This window comes from Gallinula chloropus (genome assembly GCF_964237585.1).
Source record: "Gallinula chloropus genome assembly, chromosome: 2".
In the NCBI taxonomy this organism is placed as follows: domain Eukaryota; kingdom Metazoa; phylum Chordata; class Aves; order Gruiformes; family Rallidae; genus Gallinula; species Gallinula chloropus.
This window is the reverse complement of record NC_140086.1, coordinates 163003965-163030817: the sequence shown is the minus strand read 5'-3', so window position 1 is coordinate 163030817 and position 26853 is coordinate 163003965. Positions and strand designations below refer to the sequence as shown.

General features: G+C 65.8%; 2 protein-coding genes across 2 annotated transcripts in view; both read right to left on the bottom strand.

Moving 5' to 3' along the window:
- PTPN23 (protein tyrosine phosphatase non-receptor type 23) overlaps positions 1–11732 on the bottom strand; it is a 19049-nt gene extending 7317 nt beyond the window's left edge. Inside the window, exons 1-13 of the mRNA XM_084260712.1 lie at positions 11638–11732; positions 7983–8057; positions 7145–7272; positions 6684–6760; positions 6105–6154; positions 5192–5323; positions 5015–5095; positions 3456–3587; positions 3198–3245; positions 2718–2774; positions 2210–2268; positions 1243–1322; positions 423–537 (exon numbers count right to left, since the gene is read on the bottom strand). Coding sequence (XP_084116838.1) covers positions 423–537; positions 1243–1322; positions 2210–2268; positions 2718–2774; positions 3198–3245; positions 3456–3587; positions 5015–5095; positions 5192–5323; positions 6105–6154; positions 6684–6760; positions 7145–7272; positions 7983–8057; positions 11638–11721 — 1118 coding nt within the window. The 5' untranslated portion in view covers positions 11722–11732. The remainder of the gene's footprint in view (positions 1–422; positions 538–1242; positions 1323–2209; positions 2269–2717; positions 2775–3197; positions 3246–3455; positions 3588–5014; positions 5096–5191; positions 5324–6104; positions 6155–6683; positions 6761–7144; positions 7273–7982; positions 8058–11637) is intronic.
- Positions 11733–14181: 2449 nt separating this feature from the next.
- The window catches only part of MYO1G (myosin IG), a gene marked incomplete at its 5' end in the record, with an annotated part of 29189 nt that continues 16517 nt past the window's right edge, over positions 14182–26853 (bottom strand). The window contains 12 exons of the mRNA XM_084280151.1: positions 14182–14600; positions 15590–15744; positions 15945–16058; positions 16154–16258; positions 17047–17191; positions 17841–18064; positions 19872–20079; positions 21268–21434; positions 22295–22427; positions 22522–22596; positions 24214–24284; positions 25273–25443. Coding sequence (XP_084136277.1) covers positions 14444–14600; positions 15590–15744; positions 15945–16058; positions 16154–16258; positions 17047–17191; positions 17841–18064; positions 19872–20079; positions 21268–21434; positions 22295–22427; positions 22522–22596; positions 24214–24284; positions 25273–25443 — 1725 coding nt within the window. The 3' untranslated portion in view covers positions 14182–14443. The remainder of the gene's footprint in view (positions 14601–15589; positions 15745–15944; positions 16059–16153; positions 16259–17046; positions 17192–17840; positions 18065–19871; positions 20080–21267; positions 21435–22294; positions 22428–22521; positions 22597–24213; positions 24285–25272; positions 25444–26853) is intronic.

Sequence of the window (26853 nt, the reverse complement as noted above, 5' to 3'; positions counted from 1 at the left end):
CCCCCCCAGCTCCCCAGGGAAGCCACCATGGCTGGTCTGAACCCCCCCAGCTCCCCAGGGAAGCCACCATGGCTGGTTTGGACACCCCCAGCTCCCCAGGGAAGCCACCATGGCTGGTTTGGACCCCCCCAGCCCCCCAGGGAAGCCACCACGGTCTGGATGGTCCCCCCAGCCTCCCAGGGAAGCCACCGTGGTCTGGATGGTCCCCCCCAGCCCCCCAGGGAAGCCACCACGGCTGGTCTGGACCCCCCCCAGCCCCCCAGGGAAGCCACCATGGTCTGGAAGGTGCCCCCCAGCTCCCAGAGCTCCAGCCTGGGCTCTTCATCGAGCTCCTTGCTGGAGATCTGCACCCACAGCCCCATGATCACTGCAGCACAGCGCTGTGTCTGTCTGTCTGTCCACCCCCCAGCCCCAGGAGGTACCTGTAGAGGGAAGAGGCTTCGTGGGCAGCCATAGGCACCAGCTTGGCAAAGATATCAGGACCAGTGACAGCTGGGTCTGTGGGGTTGACTGGGAGAGCCTTCACCAGTGGGGCACCTGGAAGGGGGAGAACAGAGGTGAGACCCCCACAGCTTCCTTCAGAGAGGGGAAACCCAGAGTCCTGGAGCCCCAAGGCCATCAAACAGCAGAGGGGGGGCAGCAGGGACAGGGAGGGGATTGTCCCTCTCTGCTCTGCCCTCCCCAGCTGGAGTCCTGTGGCCAGAGCTGGGGCCCAACACAAGGAAGATGTGGGGCTGTTGGAGAGGGGTCAGAGGAGCCCCGGGGATGCTCAGAGGGCTGGAGCAGCTCCCCTAGGGAGAGAGGCTGAGGGAGCTGGGCTGGGTCAGCCTGGAGAAGAGAAGGCTGTGGGGGGACCTCAGTGCAGCCTCCCCGTCCCTGAAGGGACCCCAGGAACAGGAGGGGAATCAGCTCTTGGGAAGGGCAGAGACTGGCAGGACAAGGGGCTGGAGTGAAGCTGGAGGAGGGAAGGGGGAGAGGAGAGACTGGGGGGAAGTTCTGTGCAGAGAGAGTGGGGAGGGGCTGGAAGGGGCTGCCCAGAGAGGGGGTGGGTGCCTCGTCCCTGGGGGTGTTCCAGGCCAGGTTGGCTGGGGCCCTGGGCACCCTTGTGTAGCTCCAGGCCTGGAGGTTGGTGGCCCTGCCTGTGCAGGGGGTTGGAGCTCTGGGACCCTTGGGGTCCTTTCCAGTTCAGCCCAGTCTGGGGTTCTCTGATTCCCACCATGGAGGAGCCTGGCCCAGCCTCACCTTTCACAGACTGCAGGGTGTCCAGGGCTGGCACAGCTTCATGGTAGATGAAGTCATTGTCCTTCTTGGCTGAGTTGTACCTAAAACCAGGGAGGGACACTGCACCAGGGAGGAACAAACCAACATCTCCAGCTTCCCCAAGCTCCCTTCCCCATGGGATTGCTCTGGGAGAGCCAAGAGCCACTTCCAGAGCCTGGGGGGAGCACTGGGGGCTCAGCTCTGCCTGGCTGGGGGCACTGGGGACACCCAGTTTTCACCACCAGATGTTCTCCAAGCTGTGGAGAAGCAGGGTGGGCATGGGCTCAGGGTGGGCATGGGCTCAGGGTGGGGACGGGCTCAGGGTGGGGACGGGCTCAGGGTGGGCATGGGCTCAGGGTGGGCATGGGCTCAGGGTGGGCATGGGCTCAGGGTGGGGACGGGCTCAGGGTGGGCGTGGGCTCAGGGTAGGCTCAGGGTGGGGATGGACTCAGTGGGAATGGGCTCAGGATGGGGATGGGCTCAGAGTGGGCTCAGGGTGGGCTCAGGGTGGGCTCAGGGTGGGCTCAGGGTGGTGATGGGCTCAGGGTGGGCTCAGGGTGGCAATGGGCTCAGGGTGGGCTCAGGGTGGGCTCAGGGTGGGCATGGGCTCAGGGTGGGCTCAGGGTGGGCTCAGGGTGGTGATGGGCTCAGGGTGGTGATGGGCTCAGGGTAGGGGTGGGCTCAGGGTGGGGATGGGCTCAGGGTGGGCTCAGGGTGGGCTCAGGGTGGGCTCAGGGTGGTGATGGGCTCAGGGTGGTGATGGGCTCAGGGTAGGGGTGGGCTCAGGGTGGGGATGGGCTCAGGGTGGGGATGGGCTCAGGGTGGGCTCAGGGTGGGCATGGGCTCAGGGTGGGGATGAACTCAGGGTGGGGATGGACTCAGGGTGGGCTCAGGGTGAGGGTGGACTCAGGGTGGGCTCAGGGTGGGCCCAGGGTGGGGGTGGACTCACTTGCCACCTATGACATCCATGGTGAAGCGCAGGGCTTCCTGGACCGTTTCTGGTTGGCCCTGGAGACAGGAGAAGGAGCTGGACCAGGCTGGGAATGGCCACAGCTTCCCAGGAGCAGCAGCAGCCACGTCACCCATCTCCCCTCACACCCCACAAGGGAATGGAGACGCCCCAAATCCTCCACATCCCCATTTTGGGTGCAGACCCCATCATGAGCCTGTCCTCAGCTTCCCCAGCACCCACAGGGAGACCCAAGACCCTTCTGGAGCTGCCCAAATGCTGAAACCCCAACCAACCCCCCCCAAAAAGTGAGGGATTGGGGGACAGCAGAGCCCTGGATGTCCCCCAGGGGTTACACTGATGTTTTGGGAGGCTACCATGGGTCTGCCAGCACTGGGAGCAGTGGAGGAAGCTGCTCCTCACCTCCTCTGCACTGTCCTGCAGCTCAGTGCAGGGATGGGAACCCCAAACCCCCCCAAAACTCAGTGCAGATGGGGTGGGAACACACCTTGGCCAGCTTGATGGCTTCATTGAGCTTATCCAGAGCGCTCTGGAAGTAGATGACCTGTGGAGAGAGGGGGGATTGAGAGGGGTACATAAAGGGGGGGCTTTCTGAGAGCACCCCCAAACTCTGGTGGGAGGGAGGAAGTGGCTGGTGACACACAGGTGTCCTCAGAGCTGTGGGTGAGCCGTGTCACTGATGTCACCATCTCCTCCAGGACAGTGGTGAGGGGCTGGAAGGGGCTGCCCAGAGAGGGGGTGGGTGCCCCGTCCCTGGGGGTGTTCCAGGCCAGGTTGGCTGGGGCCCTGGGCACCCTTGTGTAGCTCCAGGCCTGGAGGTTGGTGGCCCTGCCTGTGGCAGGGGGTTGGAGCTCTGGGACCCTTGGGGTCCCTCCCAACCCAGACCATTCTATGATGACTCAACCCTCCTGAGGCAGGAACACGATCCAGAGCCCGGGATGGGTTGAGGAGACCCCCCCAAACTTACCCTCTCCCCAAACTTCTGCTGCTCCTCAGCCTGTTTTCCCATGTGCAGCTGCAAGGAGACAACCCAGGGGTGTCAGAGCTCCTGAACCCATGGAAACCCCTTTCCAAAACAGGCAAGAAAAGCCCAGGGAGCAGCCAAAGCCCCCTCAGCAGGTGGGTTGTGGGCACGAGGAGCCCAAATCAGGGTGGGAGCACAGGGTTAGACCCCCCCCAAACTTCATTCAAGCTGCCCCCCAGCCCAAGTTATGTCCCCACTCACATGAGCCACAGCAGCAAAGTAATAGATTTTCATCTGGACCAGTTTCTTCCAGTCCTTCTGGATCTTGCCCAGCAGTGAGGCCGTGTCCGAGTTCTCCAGCGCCCGGCACGCCTCCTTGTAGTAATCCACCACCTGTGGGGGGAGGGATGGGGACTGGGACCCCCTGGCCTGGGGGGCTGGGTCCCCAGGGGGTCCCCAGGGCAGAGAGGGGATGGAGTTTGCACCCAGAGCTGGTGGGGGGTGGTTTGGGTGAGGCCAGGGGGTGGGGATGGTGTTGGGAGAAACATCCTGGAGCTGTGGGGAGTGAGAGTCTGGGAGTGGTGGGGGTGGGAAGGGGCCTTGAACACCCCCCTGTGCCCCCCACTACCATGGGAAGGGACAGCCCAGTGCCACATGGTCACCCCAGTGTCACACGGTCACCCCAGTGTCACATGGAGATGGACACCCCAGTGTCCCAGAGCTGGTCACCCCAGTGCCACACACAGCTGGTCACCCCAGTGTCACACGGTCACCCCAGTGTCACACGGTCACCCCAGTGCCCCAGAGCTGGTCACCCCAGTGTCCCACAGAGCTGGTCACCCCAGTGTCACATGGTCACCCCAGTGCCCCAGAGCTGGTCACCCCAGTGTCCCACAGAGCTGGTCACCCCAGTGCCACATGGTCACCCCAGTGTCCCACAGAGCTGGTCACCCCAGTGCCCCAGAGCTGGTCACCCCAGTGTCCCACAGAGCTGGTCACCCCAGTGCCCCAGAGCTGGTCACCCCAGTGCCACATGGTCACCCCAGTGCCCCAGAGCTGGTCACCCCAGTGCCTCACAGAGCTGGTCACCCCAGTGCCCCAGAGCTGGTCACCCCAGTGCCACACAGAGCTGGTCACCCCAGTGTCACATGGTCACCCCAGTGCCACACAGAACTGGTCACCCCAGTGCCCCAGAGCTGGTCACCCCAGTGCCACACGGTCACCCCAGTGCCCCACAGAGCTGGTCACCCCAGTGCCCCAGAGCTGGTCACCCCAGTGCCACACAGAGCTGGTCACCCCAGTGCCCCAGAGATGGTCACCCCAGTGTCCCACAGAGCTGGTCACCCCAGTGCCACACAGAGCTGGTCACCCCAGTGCCCCAGAGATGGTCACCCCAGTGTCATATGGTCACCCCAGTGTCATATGGTCACCCCAGTGTCCCACAGAGCTGGTCACCCCAGTGCCCCAGAGCTGGTCACCCCAGTGTCACATGGTCACCCCAGTGCCCCAGAGCTGGTCACCCCAGTGTCACATGGTCACCCCAGTGCCACATGGTCACCCCAGTGCCACACAGAACTGGTCACCCCAGTGCCCCAGAGCTGGTCACCCCAGTGCCACACGGTCACCCCAGTGCCCCACAGAGCTGGTCACCCCCAGTGCCACATGGTCACCCCAGTGCCCCAGAGCTGGTCACCCTAGTGCCCCAGAGCTGGTCACCCCAGTGCCACATGGAGCTGGTCACCCCAGTGCCACATGGAGCTGGTCACCCCAGTGTCATATGGTCACCCCAGTGCCCCAGAGCTGGTCACCCAGGTCCTCACCTGGGCACTGATCCGGGCTACAAGGAAACTCTTCCTGTTATCCAGCATGGACTTCTCCAGGAGACACTCCTGTGCCTGGCCCTGCCACAGACAAGGTGGGGACGTTCCCTTCCCTTCCCCCTCCTCCCAACACCCTCTCCCCATCCCAGTGGTGCCCCGGGGGAGCCCAGTTCCTACCAGCATGAGGTTGATGTTGAGGTTGAGGATCTGGTGGCTCATGTCCACGCTGTAGGAGTGGGGGAAGTGATCCCTCAGGTAGGTGAAGGCCCCAGCAGCGCACTGGAAGTGGGTGCAGGAGACCTTCATGCCCTGGCAGGGTGGAGAACGTGTGTTGGATGAGCTCAGGGAGCTGGGGACTTCCCTTCTGAAGGGGTTTGGAGGTCCCTGACTCCTCTGAGACCCCAAAAAGCAGCTGGGGAGGGAGTCCCTGGAGCTCAAAGGGCTCTAACCAGCTCTGGGCTGAGTGTGCATGCCATGAGCTGTGTCAGTTCTCAGCAGGATGGGGAACACTGGGGCAGGGAGGGACATGAGGATGAGGAGGTGGCTCCTCAAGGGGCAGGAGGATGAGGAGGTGGCTCCTCAAGGGACAGGAGGAGGAGGAGGAGGCTCCTCAAGGGACAGGAGGAGGAGGAGGAGGAGGCTCCTCAAGGGGCAGGAGGAGGAGGAGGAGGAGGCTCCTCAAGGGGCAGGAGGAGGAGGAGGAGGCTCCTCAAGGGGCAGGAGGAGGAGGAGGAGGTGGCTCCTCAAGGGACAGGAGGAGGAGGAGGTGGCTCCTCAAGGGACAGGAGGAGGAGGCTCCTCAAGGGACAGGAGGAGGAGGCTCCTCAAGGGACAGGAGGAGGAGGAGGTGGCTCCTCAAGGGACAGGAGGAGGAGGCTCCTCAAGGGACAGGAGGAGGAGGAGGAGGCTCCTCAAGGGACAGGAGGAGGAGGAGGAGGCTCCTCCTAAGCTCTGCAGTGACACTGGGTGGCAGCAGACATCTGGTGGTTGATGTCAAGGTGCTTTTAGCCCCCAGGTTCTGGAGGAGGAATCCTTGGGATCACCAAGGGCCAGGGGGAAGGGGGTGGAGGAAGAGCCAGGGCAGCGTTACCTCCTCAGACACCCTCTTGTCCATGGCACCCAGCATGGAGTGCAGAGCACCTGTGGGGAGAGGATGAAGCTCAGTGGGGTGAGGACACTCTCCCAGCCCCCACAAAGCCAAACATCCACGGGGAGGTGGCCAGGGTGACACCCTGTTGGGTCCCCACACCCCAAGGACACCCTGTCACTGTGAGTCACCCCTCAGAGTGAGCATGGGACACCCTGGAGCTCCACTGACACCCCTCAGAAGGGGCCTGGGCACCTCACCAGCATCAGGGGGGGTCAGCTAGACCCCTAAAATGGTCATCTGGGAGCAGAGGAAGCTGGTGGAAGGGGTGACCATGATGCCAGGGGTGGGTTTCAGCAGCAGGAAGGTCCCCTTGTAACGCTGCAACCCCACATCAGCTCCTCAGGGTGACACACAACTGGGGTGAGGCACCAAATCTCACCCCCTGTGCAGCACCAAGCACCCCACCCTGGGGGTGACACACAACCAGGATGAGCTGTGGGACCACTCTGAGGTTCAGGGGGAGTGTCCCTCCCACCCTGGGGTGCAGAGGACAGGGCCAGGGGCTCCCCAGCTCCTTACCCAGGTTGTAGAGGACACAGGCCTGCTCATACTTGATGTCCTCATGTGTCACTGTCTTGCCTGAGAAGATCTCAGTCCTGAGAGAGGAGCAGGGTGGTTACCAGGGAGGTGGGAGGGTGGGAGAAGGGGCCTGGTGGCACCATGGGTGTTGGGGCAGGGGTGGGGCACAGCAGGAGCTCGTTTTGGGGTGGGAAGCCCACAGACACCCAGTTTACACACAGGCAAGTGGCTCTGCCAGCCCCAGGGAGGGTCAGAAGGGGATCTGGGCAGTGCCATGGTGACACCTCACATGGTGACACCTCACATGGTGACACCGCCCTGCCCCTTCCCTGCGTCTCCTCAGCCCTCCCCTGATCCCCGGGGCAGGATCCCACCCCCCCACCCCCCCCAAATCACCCCCCTGGCACCCCAAGCTGGGGCAGTGCCAGGTTGGGTGCTGGTGGGGTCATCCAGGGGCTCACCAGGCGATGGGGACAGCTGCCTCCTGCTCAGCACCCATGGGGATGCGGCTCTGCAGGTAGTGGAGCTGCCCGAAGTACTTCCGCAGGGTGCTGCACCCCTCGAAGTCCCTGGGGACGTTGACTGCACTCTGGAGGGGAGGAAGAGGAGGAAGAGGAGGAGGAAGAGGAGGAAGAAGCTGCCCCAAAGGCCAGGGTGGACCTCAGGGAGGGGAGGGACTGGCAAAATCAGGAGCTTCATTTGGCGTGGGAGAGGTGGGGAGAAGCCTCATGGAGAACATCAGTGTTGAGGGAACGTGAAGGGGGTGGGGGGGCTGCTTAAAAATGGGGCTGGGGGAGCAGCTTTATGGGTTTGGGGTAAACCAGTTTGGGGAGGGGGATGTCTCTGCTCTCCCCCCTACAGTGTGTCATAGAATCCCAGACTGGGCTGGGGTGGGAGAGACCCCAAGGGTCCCAGAGCTCCAACCCCCCTGCCACAGGCAGGGCCACCAACCTCCAGGCCTGGAGCTACACAAGGTTGCCCAGGGTCCCCCCCAACCTTGGGGGAGGGTCCTCAGGGTGAAATAAATGGGAAGAATTCAGGGGTGCCTGAAAAGGGGGTGTCCCAGCCAAGCTACAGGACCTGCTGCTCCAGCAGAGCTGCGCTGGGAAGAGCAGGAGACCCCAGGAAGGTCTCCCAGCCTCCTGCTTCGGGGGGGTTGAAGCCCCAGAACCTGGGCTGTGGGTGTTTCAACACCCACCCAGGTCCTGGCTGTGGCTCCTGGCTGAGGGAAGAGGTGGGAGGCAGAGGACAGAGCCCTGGGCAGGAGGGGGGTGAGGGGCTTGGGCTGAGCCCTGTCACCTGCCGCAGCAGCTCCAGCTTCCGCAGCTCCTCGTTGTAGTTCTCTGGGTTCTCCCCATAGTTCTTCAGGACAAACTGGGAGGAGGAAGAGGGAAGAGGAAGGGGAAGGTGAGGAAGCCAAGCTCTGCCTTGACACCCTGTCCCAGCCCTGTGGTGCAAATCCAGCCAAGGGTCCCCAGGAAGGCAGAGGAGGAGCCCCCAGGGTGGCTCTGGCAGTGTGAGGGGGGCACGTGCTGGCTGGTGTCCCCCCCTCAAAACCCACTCCCCCCACCCCAAAAGCCTCACCCAGCTCCCACTGAGCCCCAGCTTAACACAAAGCTGGGGTGCAGGGTGCCATGGGGGGCAAAGCCCCAAGGAAAGGTGCTTCCCAACCCCAAGTCCTCCAAGGGTCTGTGTGGGGATTCACCCAACAGCCACGGGGGAGACACCAGGACACTCAGCCCATCAGCTCCATCTGGAGCTTGATCCAGCCCAGTAGCTGCCCAGTTAAGGGAGGTGGGGCACTGGAAGGGCTGCCCACCCCCTTACCTCAGGGTTAGGGCAGACACAAGGGGTGTTTCCTCTCCCCCCCACCCCTCAGTGCCAGCCAGGGTGATGGGTTTCTATTCCCCAGGGCTCCTCCTGAGCCCCACCAAACACCCTGGGACAACAGCTCCCCACCCACTGCTGCAGACAAGCCCCCTCCCCAAAATAACCCCCCCCTCAAGCACCAGAGGTCAGCACCCCCTTGGCTGGGGCTCACCCTGGGGTGTCACCACCCTGCCCAGGGCTGGCCCTGCACCTTGGCCTGGCTGGCACAGCATGACTCAGCTCCAGGCTCCCACACACCTTCCCCCCCAGCATGGGAACACCAAGGGGACAGCAGCAGCCCCCCCTCCCCAAAATACCAGCAGGGTGATGGCACAAACATGAGGGAATCCCCCTAAAATCCTCCCCCTAACCCATAAATCAACCCCCAGTGATAGTGGGGGGGTGTTTGGGGCTGCTCCATGGAGCACTGGAGCTGCTTCAGCCACCAGCTGGGTCCCTGCTGGGGTGGGAAGGGCAAGGGAGGGAAAGACCCCATCACCTCACACCCACCACGCTCCTGACTGGCCCCAAAAAGGGGCCAGGGGGGCGTTTAAACACCCCACAGTGGGAGAAGCTGCTCCCTGCCCCCCCTCTGGACTCCTTGGTTCCCCCTTTGCAGCAGCACGTGGCTGGGAAAGGGGATGTTGAGGGTGGTGTCTGGGATCAGGGGGGCTGGGAAGGGGGATCAGGGGCTCTGGGGGGTGTTTTGGGGCTTTGGGGGGGCTGGGAAGAGGGATTGGGGGCTGGGAGGGGGATGCAGGGTCTGGGAGGGTGAGGGGTGTTTGAGGAGGAAGAGGAGATCTGGGGGGATGCTGGGTCTGGGGGGGTTGGGAAGGGGGATCAGGGGCTCTGGGGGGTGTTTTGGGTCTGGGGGGGGTTGGGAATGGGGATCAGGGACTCTAGGGGGTGTTTTGGGGTCTGGGGGGGTTGGGAAGGGGCTCTGAGGGGTGTTTGGGGGCTGGAAGGGGGTGCAGGATCTGTGAGCGTGAGGGGTGTTTGAGGAGGAAGAGGAGCTCTGGGGGGGGTTGGGGCTGGGGGGGTTGGGAAGGGATATCAGGGTTCTGGGGGGTGTTTTGGGTCTGGGGGGGTTGGGAAGGGATATCAGGGGCTTTAGGGGTGTTTGGGGTCCTGGGGGGTGGGAAGGGATATCAGGGGCTCTGGGGGGTGTTTGGGGTCCTGGGGGGTTGGGAAGGGATATCAGGGGCTCTGGGGGGTGTTTGGGGTCTGGGGTGGTTGGGAAGGGATATCAGGGGCTCTGGGGGGTGTTTTGGGTCTGGGGGGTTGGGAAGGGATATCAGGGCTCTGGGGGGTGTTTGGGGTCCTGGGGAGGTTAGGAAGGGATATCAGGGGCTTTAGGGGGTGTTTTGGGTCTGGGGGGCCTGGGAAGGGGGATTGGGGGCTCTGGGGGGTGTTTGGAGTCTGGGGGGGGTTGGGAATGGGGATCAGGGGCTCTGGGGGGTGTTTTGGGGCTGGGGGGGGTTGGGAAGGGGGATCGGGGCTCTGGGGGTGTTGGGAAGGGGGATCGGGGGCTCGGTCTGGGGGTGTTGGGGTCTGGGTGGTGGGAAGGGGGTGGGCTCTGGGGGGTGTTTTGGGGCTGGGGGGTTTGGGAAGGGGGATTGGGGCTCTGGGGGTGTTTGGGGTCTGGGTGGGTGGGAAGGGGGGATCAGGGCTCTGGGGGGCGTTGGGGGGCTGGAAGGGGGGTGCAGGACCTGTGAGGCTGAGGAGTGTCTGAGGAGGAAGCAGGGGGTGATGGGGGTGGATGGGGCACCCAGGGTAGAGCCATGGCTGGGGAAGGGGAGGGGGGCACAGCCCTGCCCCATCACACCCTGGAGACCCCACCTGAGGGTGCCCCCAGCACCCACCTCCAGCCACCCCCAACCCCTGCCCCCCTGCCCCAGCAGGGCCCCCCAAATCCCCCCCACCCCCCTGCTCACCCCTTCTCTGGGCACCCCAGACTCCTCAGAGCCCCAATTCCTCCCCCCACCTCCAGCACCCCCCCTCCCCCCAGCCCCCAAATACCACCTGCAGAGCCCCTCTTCCTCCTCAAACACCCCTCAGCCCCACAGACCCCCCCATCAGACCCCAAACACCCCCAGAGCCCCTCCCCAGCCCGCCCAGACCTGACCCCCCCCGAGCCCCTCTTCATCCTCAAATACCCCTCATGCCCACAGACCCCCCTTCCAGCCCCCAAACAGCCCCCAGAGCCCCCGATACCCCTTCCCAGCCACCCCAGCCCCAAAGCACCCCCCAGAGCCCCTGATCCCCCTGCCCAGCCCCCTCTGACCCCAAACACTCCCCAGAGCCCCGATCCCCCTGCCCAAACCCCCCAGGACCCCAAACAGCCCCCAGAGCCCCCAATCCCCCTGCCCAAACCCCCCAGCCCCAAAACACCCCCCAGAGCCCCTGATCCCCCTGCCCAGCCCCCTCTGACCCCAAACACCCCTCAGAAACCCCGATCCCCCTGCCCAAACCCCCCAGACCCAAAACACCCCCCTGAGCCCCCAATCCCCCTGCCCAGCCCTCCCAACCCCAGACACCGCCCCGAGCCTCTAATCCCCCTCCTCAGCCCCCAAACACCCTCCAGGGCCCCCTCCCCGCCTCCCCAGTCCCTCTTCCTCCCCCAGCCCCTCTTCCTCCTCCACCCCCTCATCCACCTCGACCCCCAAACGCCCCCCAGAGCCCCCTCCCCACCCCCAGCCCCTCTTCCTCCCCCAGCCCCTCATCCACCTCCCCCCAAACACCCCCCAGAGCCCCCTCCCCGCCCCCCAGCCCCTCTTCCTCCTCCACCCCGACCCCCCTCCCCGCCCCCCCAGCCCCTCCTCCTCCCCCAGCCCCTCATCCACCTCGACCCCCGCTCCCCCCAGCCCCTCCCCGCCCCCCCAGCCCCTCATCCACCTCGACCCCTGCCCCCCCAGCCCCTCTTCCTCCACCCCCTCCTCCACCTCGACCCCCAAACACCCCCCGAGCCCCCTCCCCGCCGCCAGGCCCCGCCCCTGCCTGGGCCCGCCCGCTCCCCGGGGCGCCCCGCAGGCCTCATACCCCTTCCCCCCCCCTCACCCCCCCCCAATTCAAGCCCCGGCCCCACCTTCTTGACGGCGGCGTTGAAGGCGAACTCGCCGGCCTCCTTCAGGTCGAGCCAGATCATGGGCATGCGGGGCACGGCCTCCATCCCGGCCCGGCCCGGCCCGCCCCGGCCCCCGGAACCGCCCGGCCCCGGGCCCGCCGCGGGGCCTCACGGGAAACCGAGTCCTGCGGGGGGGGACGGGGGGCGGGGGGGGAATCACGCCCCTTCCGCCCGCCGAGCCACGCCCCGTTCGCCATGGCCACGCCCATTTCCAACGAGCCACGCCCCATCCGTCATACCCACGCCCCCCTTTTCCGCCCAGCCACGCCCCTTTCTGACCAGCCACGCCCCTTCCGCCGCTCGCCCCTTCCGCCACCCGCCCCGTCGGACCCCGCCCCGTTCCCATGGAGACACGGGGACACCCACCCCCCCACCCACCCCCCCGCTTCCGGCCCCGGCGGGGACCCGGGGTCCGGGATGCTGGGGACACGGGGACACCGGGGTCAGGGACACGGGGACACCGGGCGTCAGGGACACGGGGACGCGGGGACACCCGGGATCAGGGATGTGGGGACCTGGTCATACAGGGACACGGGGTCTGGGATGCTGGGGACATGGGGGCACCGGGGATCAGGGACATGGGGACCTGGGGACACTGCGGATCAGGGACACGGGGACACCGGGGATCAGGGACATGGGGACACTGAGGATCAGGGACACGGGGACACCGGGGTCAGGGATGTAGGGACCTGGTCACACCCAGGGACACGGGGTCTGGGATGCTGGGGACATGGGGACACCCGGGATCAGGGACACGGGGACACCGGGGATCAGGGACATGGGGTCCGGGCCATGGGGACACGGGGACACCGGGGTCAGGGACATGGGGACACCGGGCGTCAGGGACACGGGGATGCGGGGACACTGCGGATCAGGGACACGGGGACACAGGGACACCCGGGATGAGGGATGTAGGGACCTGGTCACACCCAGGGACACGGGGTCCGGGATGCTGGGGACACGGAGACACCGGGGTCAGGGACATGGGGACATGGGGACACTGAGGATCAGGGACACGGGGACACCGGGGATCAGGGACATGGGGACATGGGGACACTGAGGATCAGGGACACGGGGACACCGGGGTCAGGGCCATGGGCACCTGGTCACACAGGGACTCAGGGTCTGGGATGCTGGGGACACAGGGACACCAGGGATCAGGGACACGGGGACACCGGGGACACCAGGGATCAGGGCCATGGGGTCCGGGCCATGGGGACACAGGGACACCGGGGTCAGGGCCATGGGGAGCTGGTCACACAGGGACGTGGGGTCTGGGATGCTGGGGACACAGGGATACCAGGGATCAGGGACATGGGGACACGGGGACACCGGGGGTCAGGGACATGGGGACGTGGTCACACAGGGATGTGAGGACCTGGTCACACAGGGATGTGGGGTCTGGGATGCTGGGGACACAGGGACACCAGGGATCAGGGACATGGGGACCTGGTCACACAGGGACATGGGGTCTGGGATGCTGGGAACACAGTGATACTGGGGATCCTCAGCATGGGGACCTGGTCACATGGGGACACGGGGACAGCAGGGATCAGGGACATGGTCACACAGGGACACAGGGGCCAGGATGCTGGGGACATGGGGACACTGGGGATCAGGGACATGGGGACACGGGGACACCACGGATCAGGTACGTGGGGACACCGGGGATCAGGGATGTGGGGACCTGGTCACACAAGGACGCGGGGTCCAGGATGCTGGGGACACAGGGACACTGGGGATCCACAGCATGGGGACCTGGTCACACAGGGACATGGGGTCCAGGCTGCTGGGGACACGGGGACACCAGTGATCAGGGACGTGGGGACATTGTGACACCAGGAATCAGGGACATGGGGACACAGAGCATCAGGGGTGTCAGGACCCAGAGCATGGGCACCCAGTGACATCAGGACACTGCGTTGGATGTGGGGACCTGGGACACAGAGTGTCAGGGACACGGTGACATGGGACCTGGGGACATCAGGACCTGAGGCATGGGGACACCAGGGCCACCGGGCCAAGGACATGGGGACCTTGGGACATGGGGACCTTGGGACCCAGCGACCTTTGGGACAGGGACACTGAGACACAGGGTGTCATGGACATTGGGACCCAGGGGTGTAGGGACACCTGGTGTCAGCAGACATGGGGACCCAAGGACATCGGGACACTCCAGGAGAGCCAGGGACATGGGGACACAGGGCCAGGGACATGGGGACCCATCCCAAAGTGGCAGCAGGGCGTTGGGGACACCAGGACCTGGGACCCAGCGACCCACAAGGGCTCCAGACCCCGCTGTCGGGGGGCACACGGGGACAGGGGGTGCCTGGTGCAGGGGACACAGGGGCTCCCCACGATGGGTGTAGGGGGTGCCCTTGGGTGCCCCACCCATCCCATCCCATCCCATCCCATCCCACTCGGCCCCATCGCTCCCACCCCACCTCCATCCCTGCCCCCCAACACCAGACACTCAGTTATGGGGCAGTTCTTGGGGGACCCCAGCCCCAGGGCAGAGCTGCTGGGGGACCCGAGGGTCCTGTCCATGATTTGGGGGGGGCTCTGGGGTCCCATCTAACTCTTTATTCCCAGAGGCTTCGACATCATCCGTGGGAGGCACTGGGGGGGACACACATGGTTTGGGGGCTCCCAGGTCTGCTGTGGGGCTGTGGGGCCTTGATGGGGGGCCAAGGGGGTACGGAAGGGGCAGGCAGGATGGTGACTGGGGGGAAGGGGAGGGGGAGAAGCTTTGGGGTCCCCCCCCCCATCATCTCTCTGGCCAGTAGAGCACGAACCCATCGCGGCTCTTGACGAACTCGGGGGTGGCGGCGTCCGGCCGCGGCTCCACCGTCAGCACCCGCCGGCGCCCGCGGAAGCTCAGCTGGATGGAGTCAGCAACCTGCACCTGCAGCTCCCGCTTGGTCCTACAACAGCTCCGGGTCAGGGGGTGCTGGGATACCCCCCTCCCTGTTCCCCTACACCCCCAAATTCCCACCCTGTCCCAGAATCCCAGAGTCCCCAGGCTGGAAAAGCCCTTTGAGCCCCTGGGGTCCAACCATCCCTGTCCTGTGCTGACCCAGCTCCCTGAGCACCTCATCTCCCCTCTGTTAAACACCCCCAGGGCTGGGGACTCAGCCCCTCCCTGGGCAGCCTGTGCCACAGCCCCACAACTCTGCCAGGGAAGAACTTTGCCCTCCCAGCTGAGCTGACCCTGCCCTGGGGCAGCTTGAGCCCATTGCCCCTCCTCCCAGCTCCTGGCCCCTGGCTGCAGAGACCATCGCCCACCTCTCTGCACCCTCCTGCCAGGGCAGGGCAGGGCAGGGCAGGGCAGGGCAGGGGGGAGAAGGGCTCCCTTCAGCCTCCTCTGCTCCAGGCTCAGCACCCCCAGCTCCCTCAGCCGCTCCTCGCAAGCTTTGCTGCTCTCCAGCCCCTTCCCCAGCCTGGTTGCCCTTCTCTGGACACGCTCCAGGACCTCCAGCTCCTGCTGGGACTCAGGGGCCCACAACTGGACCCAGCACTCCAGCTCCAGCCTCCCCAGTGCCCAGCCCAGGGGCACAAGCCCTGCCCTGGCCCTGTGGCCACGCTGGCTCTGACACAAGCCAGGATGCCCTTGGCCTTCCTGGCCCCCCGGGCACACTGCTGGCTCCTGGGCAGTCCCAGGCCCCCAACACCCCCAGCTCCTTCTCCCCAGCAGCTCTCCAGCCCCCTGCCCCAGCCTGTAGCGCTGCTCGGGGTCGGGGTGTCCCATGGGCAGGACTCTGCCCTTGGCCTGGTTCAACCTCATCCCCTTGGGCTCAGCCCATGGATCCAGCCTGCTCAGGTCCCTCTGAGGAGCCTCCCCACCCTCAGACAGACCACCAGTTCCTCCCAGCTCAGTGTCACCCGCAAACTCCCTCCCGCCCGCCCGACTCACGCTCGGCAGTGCTCCAGCAGGACCCCCACCAGCTCTCCCACCCGGTTGTCCCCCGCCGGCTGCATCTTGTGCAGACACACGGCCAGGTCCTCCTGGGTTTGGGTGTGGAACACCACCAGCTGCGCCCGGCAGGTTGTCACACTCAGCCCTGTCACCTGTGGGGACAGCAGGGTGTCACCAGGGGAACAGCACCCACAGCACCGACCCGGTGATCCCCACGGGGTCTCCAACCTTCGGGTGGGAGCGGGAGAGCCGGGATGGGGTGGAGGGGAAGGGGCTTTGCCTGTGTGTGTCCCTGCCATGCCCTGGGGATGCCAGGGGCCCTGGGGACACGGGGGGCAGTGGGGGCACTCACGGTGCTGAGGGGCAGCTCCCGCATCACGCGGTACTGCTGGCGGGGGTCCAGCTTGTAGACGTGGTGGTCTGTCACCAGGATGGCCCGGTCCCGGCTCTTACCGAAGCGGTTGATCTGAGGGGACACAGAGGGGGGTGACACAGATGTGGGGGCTGGGTAGGACCCCCCCCCACACCCCTCTTCATGGATCCCCCCTCACCCCTCCTCACCTTGCGGACGTGGCAGGAGAAGAGGACGGAGCTGAAATGCACCTTGTCCTTCAGGGTCTGGACGCGGCGGGCGAAGTGCAGAGCCAAGCCCGGGTTCTCGCTGGGCTGGGGGAGACACGGTGTGGGGCACCCCGCGCTGGGGGCACCCTGGGCTGGGGGGCACCCCAGCTTGGGGTGTGGGGGCACCCCAGTGTGTGTGGGGGATCCCAGTGTGGTGGCACCCTGGTCTGGGGGACACCCTAGCTTGGGGCATGGAGGCACCCTGGTGTGGGAGACACCCAGGCATGGGGGCATCCTGGGCTGCGGGGGTACCCCAGCTTGGGGTGGGGGGGCACCCTGGTGTGGGGGTATCCCAGTGTGGGATGTAGGAGCACTCCAGTGTCAGAGGGACCCCAGTGTGGAGGCACCTTGGGCTGGGGGACACCCCAGCTTGGGGCATGGGGGCACCCCGGTGTGGGGGACACCCAGGCATGGGGGCACCCTGGGCTGGGGGGGTCCCCCAGCTTGGGGTGTGGGGGCATCCTGGTGAGGGGGGCATCCCAGTGTCAGAGGGACCCTGGTGTGGGGGCACTTTGGGCTGGGGGACACCCCAGTGTGGGGCGTAGGGGCACCCTAGTGTGGGGGATACCCAGGCATGGGGGCACCTTGACTGGGGGGCACCCTGGACTGGGGTGTAGGGGCACCCTGGGCTGGTGGGACACCCCAGTGTGGGGGATACCCGAGTGTGGGGCACGGGACCACCCTAGGCTGGGGTACACCCAACATGGGGTCACCACAATGCTGGGGGCACCTCAGCACGGGGCAGCATGTGCCCTGGGGTTCATGATGGGGCAGGGGGAGCACACAGGGGTGACACCCCGGGGTGCCCCCCAAGCCCCCCACCCGGCGCTTACCGAGGAGAGGTAATCCTGCGCCCAGCTGCGCTGGCACCCCCAGTCCTTGCGCACCCCCTCCAGCACCCCCATGGCCGCCACCTTGGCGCGGATCTGCCCCATCTCCGAGGGGGGGATGTTCTTCACCACCTGACGCGCTCGCCACCTGCATGGGGGACACCCAGCCTGTGCCACCACCCACTCCTGTCCCCATCCCTGTCCCCCACCCCTGTTCCCTGCCCCCCACCCCTGTTCCCTGCCCCCCATCCCTCCAGAGCTGGGGCCCAGCACAAGGAAGATGTGGGGCTGTTGGAGAGGGGTCAGAGGAGCCCCGGGGATGCTCAGAGGGCTGGAGCAGCTCCCCTAGGGAGAGAGGCTGAGGGAGCTGGGCTGGGTCAGCCTGGAGAAGAGAAGGCTGTGGGGGGACCTCAGTGCAGCCTCCCCGTCCCTGAAGGGACCCCAGGAACAGGAGGGGAATCAGCTCTTGGGAAGGGCAGAGACTGGCAGGACAAGGGGCTGGAGTGAAGCTGGAGGAGGGAAGGGGGAGAGGAGAGACTGGGGGGAAGTTCTGTGCAGAGAGAGTGGTGAGGGGCTGGAAGGGGCTGCCCAGAGAGGGGGTGGGTGCCCCGTCCCTGGGGGTGTTCCAGGCCAGGTTGGCTGGGGCCCTGGGCACCCTTGTGTAGCTCCAGGCCTGGAGGTTGGTGGCCCTGCCTGTAGCAGGGGGTTGGAGCTCTGGGACCCTCGGGGTCCCTCCCACCCCAGCCCAGTCTGGGATCCTCTGATCCCCCATCCCAAGCTGGGATCCGGGCCGGCACCTGCGGAAGAGCCGTTGGGTGGCATCCTGGAACTGCGCCAGCACGGCGGGGGGCTCTGGCCAGGCCACGCTCTTGCCGAAATCGGGGAGGGTCCGGACGGGCTGGAAGCGCCTCAGCAGCTCCAGCAGGTAGGCCTTCACCTTGTGCCGCTTGTAGTACGCCATGATGGTGTAGGCCGCACGCAGGTAGCGGCACCGGCGCCGTGCCAGGGCGCCGCGCCAGGCCTGCCGAGCGCGGGGCGTCAGTGGGGTGCTGCCCCGTGGATCCATCCCCCCCCCTCCCCCCCCGAGTGGGTGCTCAGGGGCTCCAGGAGGAGCCCAAAATGCTGTTTCTCCTCCCCCCACCCCCCCAAACCCAACGCCCGGCGCTCTGCCCTGTGCCAGCCCCACATCCCACCCCACGGCCGTCCTGGGGGTCCCATAGAGACCCATTCCCTGCCCCACACCTTGCTGTGTGTGTGTCCCCCCCCAAGCCCTGCAGTGGCTCTTGGCACAGGCAGAGCATGGGGGGTCCCCACAAGCCCGTGTCACTGCTGGGGAGCCCCAAATCCCGGGCTGGATGCGCCCCAGGGTATGGTCACCCCTCCTGGGCACTGGGACACGGTGCTGGCTCTGAGGTAAGGTGGTGTCACCAAGACCCCCAGACCCCTCTCAGCTCAGCCCAAGACCCCCAGATCCCTCTCAGGACAACCCAAGACCCCCAGATCCCTCCCAGCAGTCAGACCCCCAGATCCCTCTTGGCATGGCCCAAGACCCCCAGATCCCCCTCAGCACAGCCCAAGACCCCCAGATCCCTCTCACCATGGCCCAAACCCCGCCTCAGCATGTCCCAAGACCCCCAGATCCCATCTCAACACAGCCCAAGACCCCCAAACCCCTCTCTGCAGAGCCCAACACCCCCAGATCCCTCTCAGCACAGCCCAGTTTCCTCTCAGCACAACTCAAGACCCCTAAACTCCTCTCAGCATGGACCAAGACCCCCAGATCCCATCTCAGCACAGCTCAAGACCCCCAAATCCCTCTCAGCACAGCCCAAACCCCTCTCAACATGAACCAAGACCCTCAAATCCCTCTCAGCACAGCCCAAGACCCTCAGATCCTCCTCTCAGCACAGCCCAAGACTCCTAAACCCCCCTCAGCACAACCCAAGACCCCCAAACCCCTCTCAGCACAGCCCAAGACCCCCAAACCCCTCTCAGCACAGCCCAAACCCCTCTCAACATGACCCAAGACCCCCAAATCCATCTCAGCACAGCCCAAGACCCCCAGATCCTCTTCTCAGCACAGCCCAAGACCCCCAGTTTCCTCTCACCACAACCCAAGACCCCCAAACCCCTCTCAGCACAGCCCAAGACCCCCAAACCCCTCTCAGCATGGCCCAAAACCCCCAGATCCCATCTCAGCACAGCTCAAGACCCCCAAATCCCTCTCAGCACAGCCCAAACTCCTCTCAACATGACCCAAGACCCCCAAACCCCCCTCAGCACAGCCCAAGACCCCCAAACCCCTCTCAGCACAGCCCAAACCCTTCTCAGCACAGCCCAAGACCCCCAAACCCTCCTCAGCACAGCCCAAGACCCCCAAATCCCTCTCAGCACATCCCAAACCCCTCTCAGCACGGCCCAAGACCCCCAAACCCTTCTCAGCACGGCCCAAGACCCCCAAACCCCCTCTCAGCACAGCCCAAACCCCTCTCAGCACAGCCCAAGACCCCCAAACCCTTCTCAGCACGGCCCAAGACCCCCAAACCCCCTCTTAGCACAGCCCAAACCCCTCTCAGCACAGCCCAAGACCCCCAAACCCTTCTCAGCACGGCCCAAGACCCCCAAACCCCTCTCAGCACAGCCCAAACCCCCTCTCAGCACAGCCCAAGACCCCCAAACCCCTCTCAGCACAGCCCAAGACCCCTCTCAGCACAGCCCAAGACCCCCAAACCCCTCTCAGCACAGCCCAAGACCCCCCAAACCCCCTCTCAGCACATCTCTACCCTCCAGCCCCCCAGCCCAGCACCCGAGGGGGGCCGGGCACCCACCTTCTGCAGCAGCAGCACGATGATGGGGATGAGCTGCGCCCGCTGCTGCTCGAGGCTGAAGAGGGTGCGGGGCGTGCGGATGAAGACCTTGGTGTGGCCGTAGGCCACGTCGTCCTGGAAGCCGTGCTGCTCCAGCAGCGCCCGCGCCGCCTCCCGGTCCGTGCCCATCAGGTGGTTGGGCCAGGTGTACTCACAGGTCATCTTGTACCTGGGGAAGGGGGGGAAGGGGACATCTCGGCTGGCTTGGGGACATCCCAGCTGGCTTGGGGACATGCCAGGCTGGCATGGGGACATCTTGGCTGACTCAGGGACGTGCCAGGCTGGCATGGGGACATCTCAGCTGGCATGGGGACACCTTGGCTGACTCAGGGACATCTCAGCTAGCTTGGGGACATCTTGGCTGGCCCAGGGACATGCCAGGCTGGCATGGAGACATCTCGGCTGGCTTGGGGACATCTCGGCTGGCTTGGGGACATCTCGGCTGGCTCAGAGACATGCCAGGCTGGTATGGGGACATCTCAGCTGGCTTGGGGACATCTCAGCTGGCATGGGGACACCTTGGCTGACTCAGGGACATCTCAGCTAGCTTGGGGACATCTTGGCTGGCTCAGAGACATGCCAGGCTGGTATGGGGACATCTCGGCTGGCATGGGGACACCTTGGCTGACTCAGGGACATCCCAGCTGGCTTGGGGACATGCCCACGTGGCTTGAGGCCATACCCAGCTGTCCCAGGGCCATCCCAAGATGGGTTGGGGACATCCTGACTGGCTCAGGGACATCCCTAGATGGGCTAGAGACATGCCAGCCTGGCTTGGGGACATCCCTAGATGGGCTAGAGACATCTCAGCTGGCTTGGGGACATGCCAGGTTGGCATGGAGACATCTCAGGTTGGTGCAGGGACACGCCAGGCTGGCTTGGGGACTTCTGAGCTGGCTTAGGGACATCTTGGCTGACTTGGGGACATCTCAGCAGGCTTGGGGACATCTTGGCTGACTCAGGGATGTGCCAGGCTGGCTTGGGGACATCTCAGCTGGGCCAGGGACATCTCAGCTGGCTTGGGGACATGCCCACGTGGCTTGAGGCCATACCCAGCTGTCCCAGGGCCATCCCAAGACAGGTTGGGGACATCCTGACTGGCTCAGAGACATCCCTAGATGGGCTAGAGACATCTCAGCTGGCTTGGGGACATGCCAGGTTGGCATGGAGACATCTCAGGTTGGTGCAGGGACACGCCAGGCTGGCTTGGGGACTTCTGAGCTGGCTTGGGGACATCTTGGCTGGCTTGGGGACATGCCAGGTTGGCACGGGGACATCTCAGGTTGGTGCAGGGCCACGCCAGGCTGGCCTGGGGACATGCTGGGGCTGGGGAGAAGGGGGTGGCTGTGGGCGGTACCGCTGCAGGAAGCGCTGGTAGGGCTGGCGGTAGGCGAAGCCGGCGCGGCGCACGCGGACGTTCTCCAGCAGCCCCAGGTAGGAGACCTGGTGGCGGCAGCGCTCCTCGTCGAAGAGCCCCGGCGACTTCTGGTCGTTGGGCTTGATGCAGCGCACGTAGTAGGGCTCCTGGGGGGGACGTGGGGACAGTGGCACCGCGCTGGCACCCAGCCCGTGGGGAGCCAGGCACCCAGGGGGGGATTGTAGGGGGGGCTTGGGAGAGCTCAGCGGGCTTGGGGACATCTCAGTGGGCTTGGGGACATCTCAGATGGCTCATGGATGTGCCCACGTGGCTTGGGGAAATCTCAGCTGGCCTGGGGACATCTCAGCTGGCCTGGGGACATCTCAGCAGGCTTGGGGACATCTCAGATGGCTCATGGATGTGCCCACGTGGCTTGGGGACATCTCAGCTGGCCTGGGGACATCTCAGCAGGCTTGGGGACATCTCAGCTGGCTCAGGGATGTGCCCACGTGGCTTGGGGACATCTCAGCGGGCTTGGGGACATCTCAGCTGGCTCAGGGACGTGCCCATGTGGCTTGGGGACATCTCAGCAGGCCTGGGGACATCTCAGATGGCTCAGGGACGTGCCCACATGCCTTGGGGACATCTCAGCTGGCCTGGGGACATCTCAGATGGTTTGGGGACATCTCAGATGGTTCAGGGATGTGTCCATGTGGCTTGGGGACACCTTGGCTGACTCAGAGACATCCCTAGATGGGCTAGAGACATGCCAGGCTGGCTTGGGGACATCTCAGCTGAGGGATGTGCCAGGTTGGCTTGGGGACATCTTGGCTGACTGAGGGACATGCCAGGCTGGCTTGGGGACATCTCAGCTGAGGGATGTGCCAGGCTGGCTTGGGGACACCTTGGCTGGCTTGGGGACATGCCCACGTGGCTTGAGGCCACACCCCTCTGTCCCAGGGCCACCCCAAGGTGGGTTGGGGACGTTCTGGCTGGCTCAGGGCCCCCCTGTCCCCAGCCCCCCTACCTTGGAGGCCAGGTTCTCCACCAGGGCCACGATGGAGTTCTTGAAGAGCGTGCCGGCGGTCAGCGGGCGCTTGGTCACCTCGGTGATGCTCTGCTCGCCCTCGGGCCACATGGCACTCAGCACGGGGTCAGCGCTGGGGACAGCCAGCCTGTGGGTCCCCAGCACCCAGGGGCACCCCCCAACCAGCACCCCCACCACCCCCTGGTGTCCCTCACTGCGTCCCCAACCTGTTGTAGAGGAGCCTCTTGAAGTCCTGGAAGAGGGTGTCCTTGTTCTTGTCCAGGAAACCCTCCACTGAGTACCTGAGGGGGGGGGACACACCATGTTGGGGGGCTCCTCCAGACCCCCCCCTGGGGTGTTTGGGGGTGGGGGGAGGAGATGCACCCCGTGGGACACAGGTGTTTGGGCTGGGTCCCCTGCTCTGGGACCTTGGGGTGTCCCTGAGGGTCCCCGTGGAGAGCAGGGGAGCTGGGGGGGGGACATCCCAGCTCCTGTCCCCAGGTGATGGCATGTCCTGAGGGGCTCAAGGGGACCCCCAGACACCCCTTAGCACCCCCAAACATCCCACACACACCCAAACACCCCCTAGCACCCCCCAAACACCCCTCACACCCCTCAGCACCCCCCAAACACCCCCCACAACCCCAAACACCACCCAGCACCTCCCAAGCACCCCTCACACCCCAAACACCCCTAGCACCCCCCAAACACCCCCCAGCACCCCCAAACACCCCCTAGCACCCCCCAAACACCCCCACACACCCCCAAACACCCCCTAGCACCCCCCAAACACCCCCCCCCACAAACAACCCCAACACCCCCCAAACACCCCTCACACCCCCAAACACCCCCTAGCACCCCCCAAACACGCCACACACACCCAAACACCCCCACACCCCCAAACACCCCCCACACCCCCAAACACCCCCTAGCATCCCCCAAACACCCCACACACCCCTAAACACCCCCACACCCCCAAACACCCCCTAGCACCCCCCAAACACCTCCACACACCCCCAAACACCCCCTAGCATCCCCCAAACACCCCACACACCCCTAAACACCCCCTAGCACCCCCCAAACACCCCCCCCCAACCCCAAACACCCCCAAGGCCCCATGCAGTCCCCCACGGGTGCTCAGAGCCCCATGGCCAGCAGACACCCCCCCCCAGCACCCCATGGCCCCCCTATGGTCCCAGGTGCCCCCCCCCGTGTCCTCCCAAGGTCCCCCCAACCCCATGGCCACTCCTGATGTCCACAGGTCCCAGTGCCCCCCACAGCTGACCCCCGAGGCCCCCCCATGACCCACAGTCCCCCACAACCCCCCTTGCCCCCCACCCCGCTCCCACATGCCCCCCCCCCAATTCTCCAAAGCCCCATGGTTGACTCCAGACCCCCCAAAAAGCCCCTACAGCCCTATGGTCCCAAGTGACACCCCCCACCAGTCCCTCCACATCCTCCCAGTGTCCCCCATGCCCCCCCACACCCCTCAAGACTCCACAACCATGGCCCACAGTCCCCACTGACCCCCCACCCCACCACAACCCCATCTGACCCCCCATCAGCCCCCCAAGGCTCCCCACCACCCCCACATCCCAATGCCCCCCTCTCCATGACCCCAAATCACTTCCCAGTGTCCCCCATGGCCCCTTCAACACCCCCCATGACTCCACAACCCCTGCCCACAGTCCCCACTGACCCCCCCAACCCCACATCCCAATGCCCCCCCCTCCATGACCCCAAATCACCTCCCACAGCGCCCCACTCCCCCCCCATGCCCCCCCACCGCCTCCAGCCCCCTACCAAGACCCCCGACACCCCCAGCATCCCAGCCACCCCCACCCACTCTCTCCCAAACTCCCCTCTGGTGCCCCCATCCTCACAATAACACCCTGGACCCCCCCCATGACCCCCCGTACGTGACATCTCCAGCGTAGTGCTTGATCCTGAAATCCCGGTCGAACTCCATGGTCTTGTCTGTGGGGCAGAGCTGGGGGTGCAAAGGGGGGGGGGTCAACCCTTCATCTTTAACCCACAGGATCCCAGAGTCCCCAGGCTGGAAAAGCCCTTTGAGCCCATGGAGTCCAACCATCCCTGTCCTGTGCTGCCCCAGCTCCCTGAGCACCTCATCTCCCCTCTGTTAAACACCCCCAGGGCTGGGGACTCAGCCCCTCCCTGGGCAGCCTGTGCCACAGCCCCACAGCTCTGCCAGGGAAGAACTTTGCCCTCCCAGCTGAGCTGACCCTGCCCTGGGGCAGCTTGAGCCCATTGCCCCTCCTCCCAGCTCCTGGCCCCTGGCTGCAGAGACCATCGCCCACCTCTCTGCACCCTCCTGCCAGGGCAGGGCAGGGCAGGGCAGGGCAGGGCAGGGGGGAGAAGGGCTCCCCTCAGCCTCCTCTGCTCCAGGCTCAGCACCCCCAGCTCCCTCAGCCGCTCCTCACAAGCTTTGCTGTCCACTCTGCCCTTGGCCTGGTTCAACCTCATCCCCTTGGGCTCAGCCCATGGATCCAGCCTGGTCAGGTCCCTCTGAGGACCCTCCCCACCCTCAGGCAGATCCACACGTCCTCCCAGCTCAGTGTCAGCCCCAAACTGGCTGAGGGAACATCCCATCCCTTCACCCAGGTCACTGATAAAGATGCTGAACAGAGCTGGACCCAGCACTGAGCCCTGGGGGTGCCACTCCTGACTGGCCTCCAGCTGGATTTGGCTCCATTCCCCACCCCCCTTTGGGCCCCCCATCCAGCCAGTTTCTAACCCAGCTGAGGGTCCCCCAGTCCAGCCCAGTGGCGCCCAGTTCCTCACTCAAAGGCTTTCCTGAAGTCCAGGCAGACCAACATCATCATCCCCAGCCTTCCCCTCGCCCATCCAGCGGGTCCCCTTCTCACAGAGGGTGACCAGGAGGGTCTGACAGGGTCTCCCTTTCATAAACCCCCCCAAGCCCCCTCCCCACCACCCCCTTTGCCCCCCCACCCCCCCACCTTGCGGCTGGTGTAGTGGGGGTGGTGGCCCAGGCGGGTGTCCATGGAGGACAGGAACAGGGGGTCGGTGACGGTGCCGGCGGCCAGACAGGCCTCGTCCAGCAGCGCCAGGACCCCCCGGTGCGGCTGCTCCACCAGCTCCACGATGGGCTCGTTGCTGAAGTACTCGATCTGGGGGGGCACGGGGGGGGCACGGGCACATGAATACCCCCCCCCACACACACACACCCCCATTTGGCCTCATGCACCCCAAAGCCTGGCCTGAGCGGGCATGGGGGACGCGTGCGGCACACACGCGGCGGGGGACAGGTGATGCCACCCCCTGTGTGTCCCCCACCCCACCCCATGCTCTGCCAGGGGATGCCCCCCTGGATCCCCTCACCCTTGGCCAGGTGATGCCCCCCCTCAAGCCCCCCCATGCCCCTCACGCTCTGCCAGGCGATGCCCCCATGCCCCGCCATGCCCCCCCTTGCCCCCCCATGCCCCCCCCATGCCTCCCACCACACTCTGCCAGGCGATGCCCCCATGCCCCCCATGCCCCCCTTGCCCCCCATGCCCCTCACACTCTGCCAGGCGATGCCCCCATGCCCCCCATGCCCCCCTTGCCCCCCATGCCCCTCACGCTCTGCCAGGCGATGCCCCCATGCCCCTCCATGCCCCCCCGTGCCCCCCATGCCCCTCACGCTCTGCCAGGCGATGCCCCCATGCCCCCCCATGCCCCCCCACACCCCACCATGCCCCTCATGCTCTGCCAGGCGATGCCCCCAAGCCCCCCCAATGCCCCCCATGCCCCTCACGCTCTGCCAGGCGATGCCTCCATCCCCCCCATGCCCCCCCAAGCCCCCCCCATGCCCCCCCATGCCCCTCCCCATGTCCCCCCGACCCCCCACGCTCTGCCAGGTGATGCCCCCCCATCCCCACCATGCCCCACATGCCCCTCACGCTCTGCCAGGCGATGCCCCCCCATGCCCCTCACACTCTGCCAGGCGATGCCCCCATGCCCCCCCATGCCCCCCATGCCCCTCACGCTCTGCCAGGCGATGCCCCCATGCCCCCCCATGCCCCCCCATGCCCCCCCATGCCCCCCCCCATGCCCCCCACGCTCTGCCAGGCGATGCCCCCATGCTCCCCCTTGCCCCCCCATGCCCCCCATGCCCCTCACGCTCTGCCAGGCGATGCTCCCATGCCCCCCCCATGCCCCCCATGCCCCTCACGCTCTGCCAGGCGATGCCCCCATGCCCCCCCATGCCCCCCATGCCCCTCACGCTCTGCCAGGCGATGCCCCCATGCCCCCTCAAGCCCCCCCATGCCCCTCACGCTCTGCCAGGCGATGCCCCCATGCTCCCCCTTGCCCCCCCATGCCCCCCATGCCCCTCACGCTCTGCCAGGCGATGCTCCCATGCCCCTCCCATGCCCCCCCATGCCCCTCACGCTCTACCAGGTGATGCCCCCATGCCCCACCTTGCTCCCCCAAGCCCCCCCACGCCCCCCCCACGCCCCTCACGCTCTGCCAGGCGATGCCCCCATCCCCCCCAAGCCCCCCCTTGCCCCTCACGCTCTGCCAGGCGATGCCCCCATGCC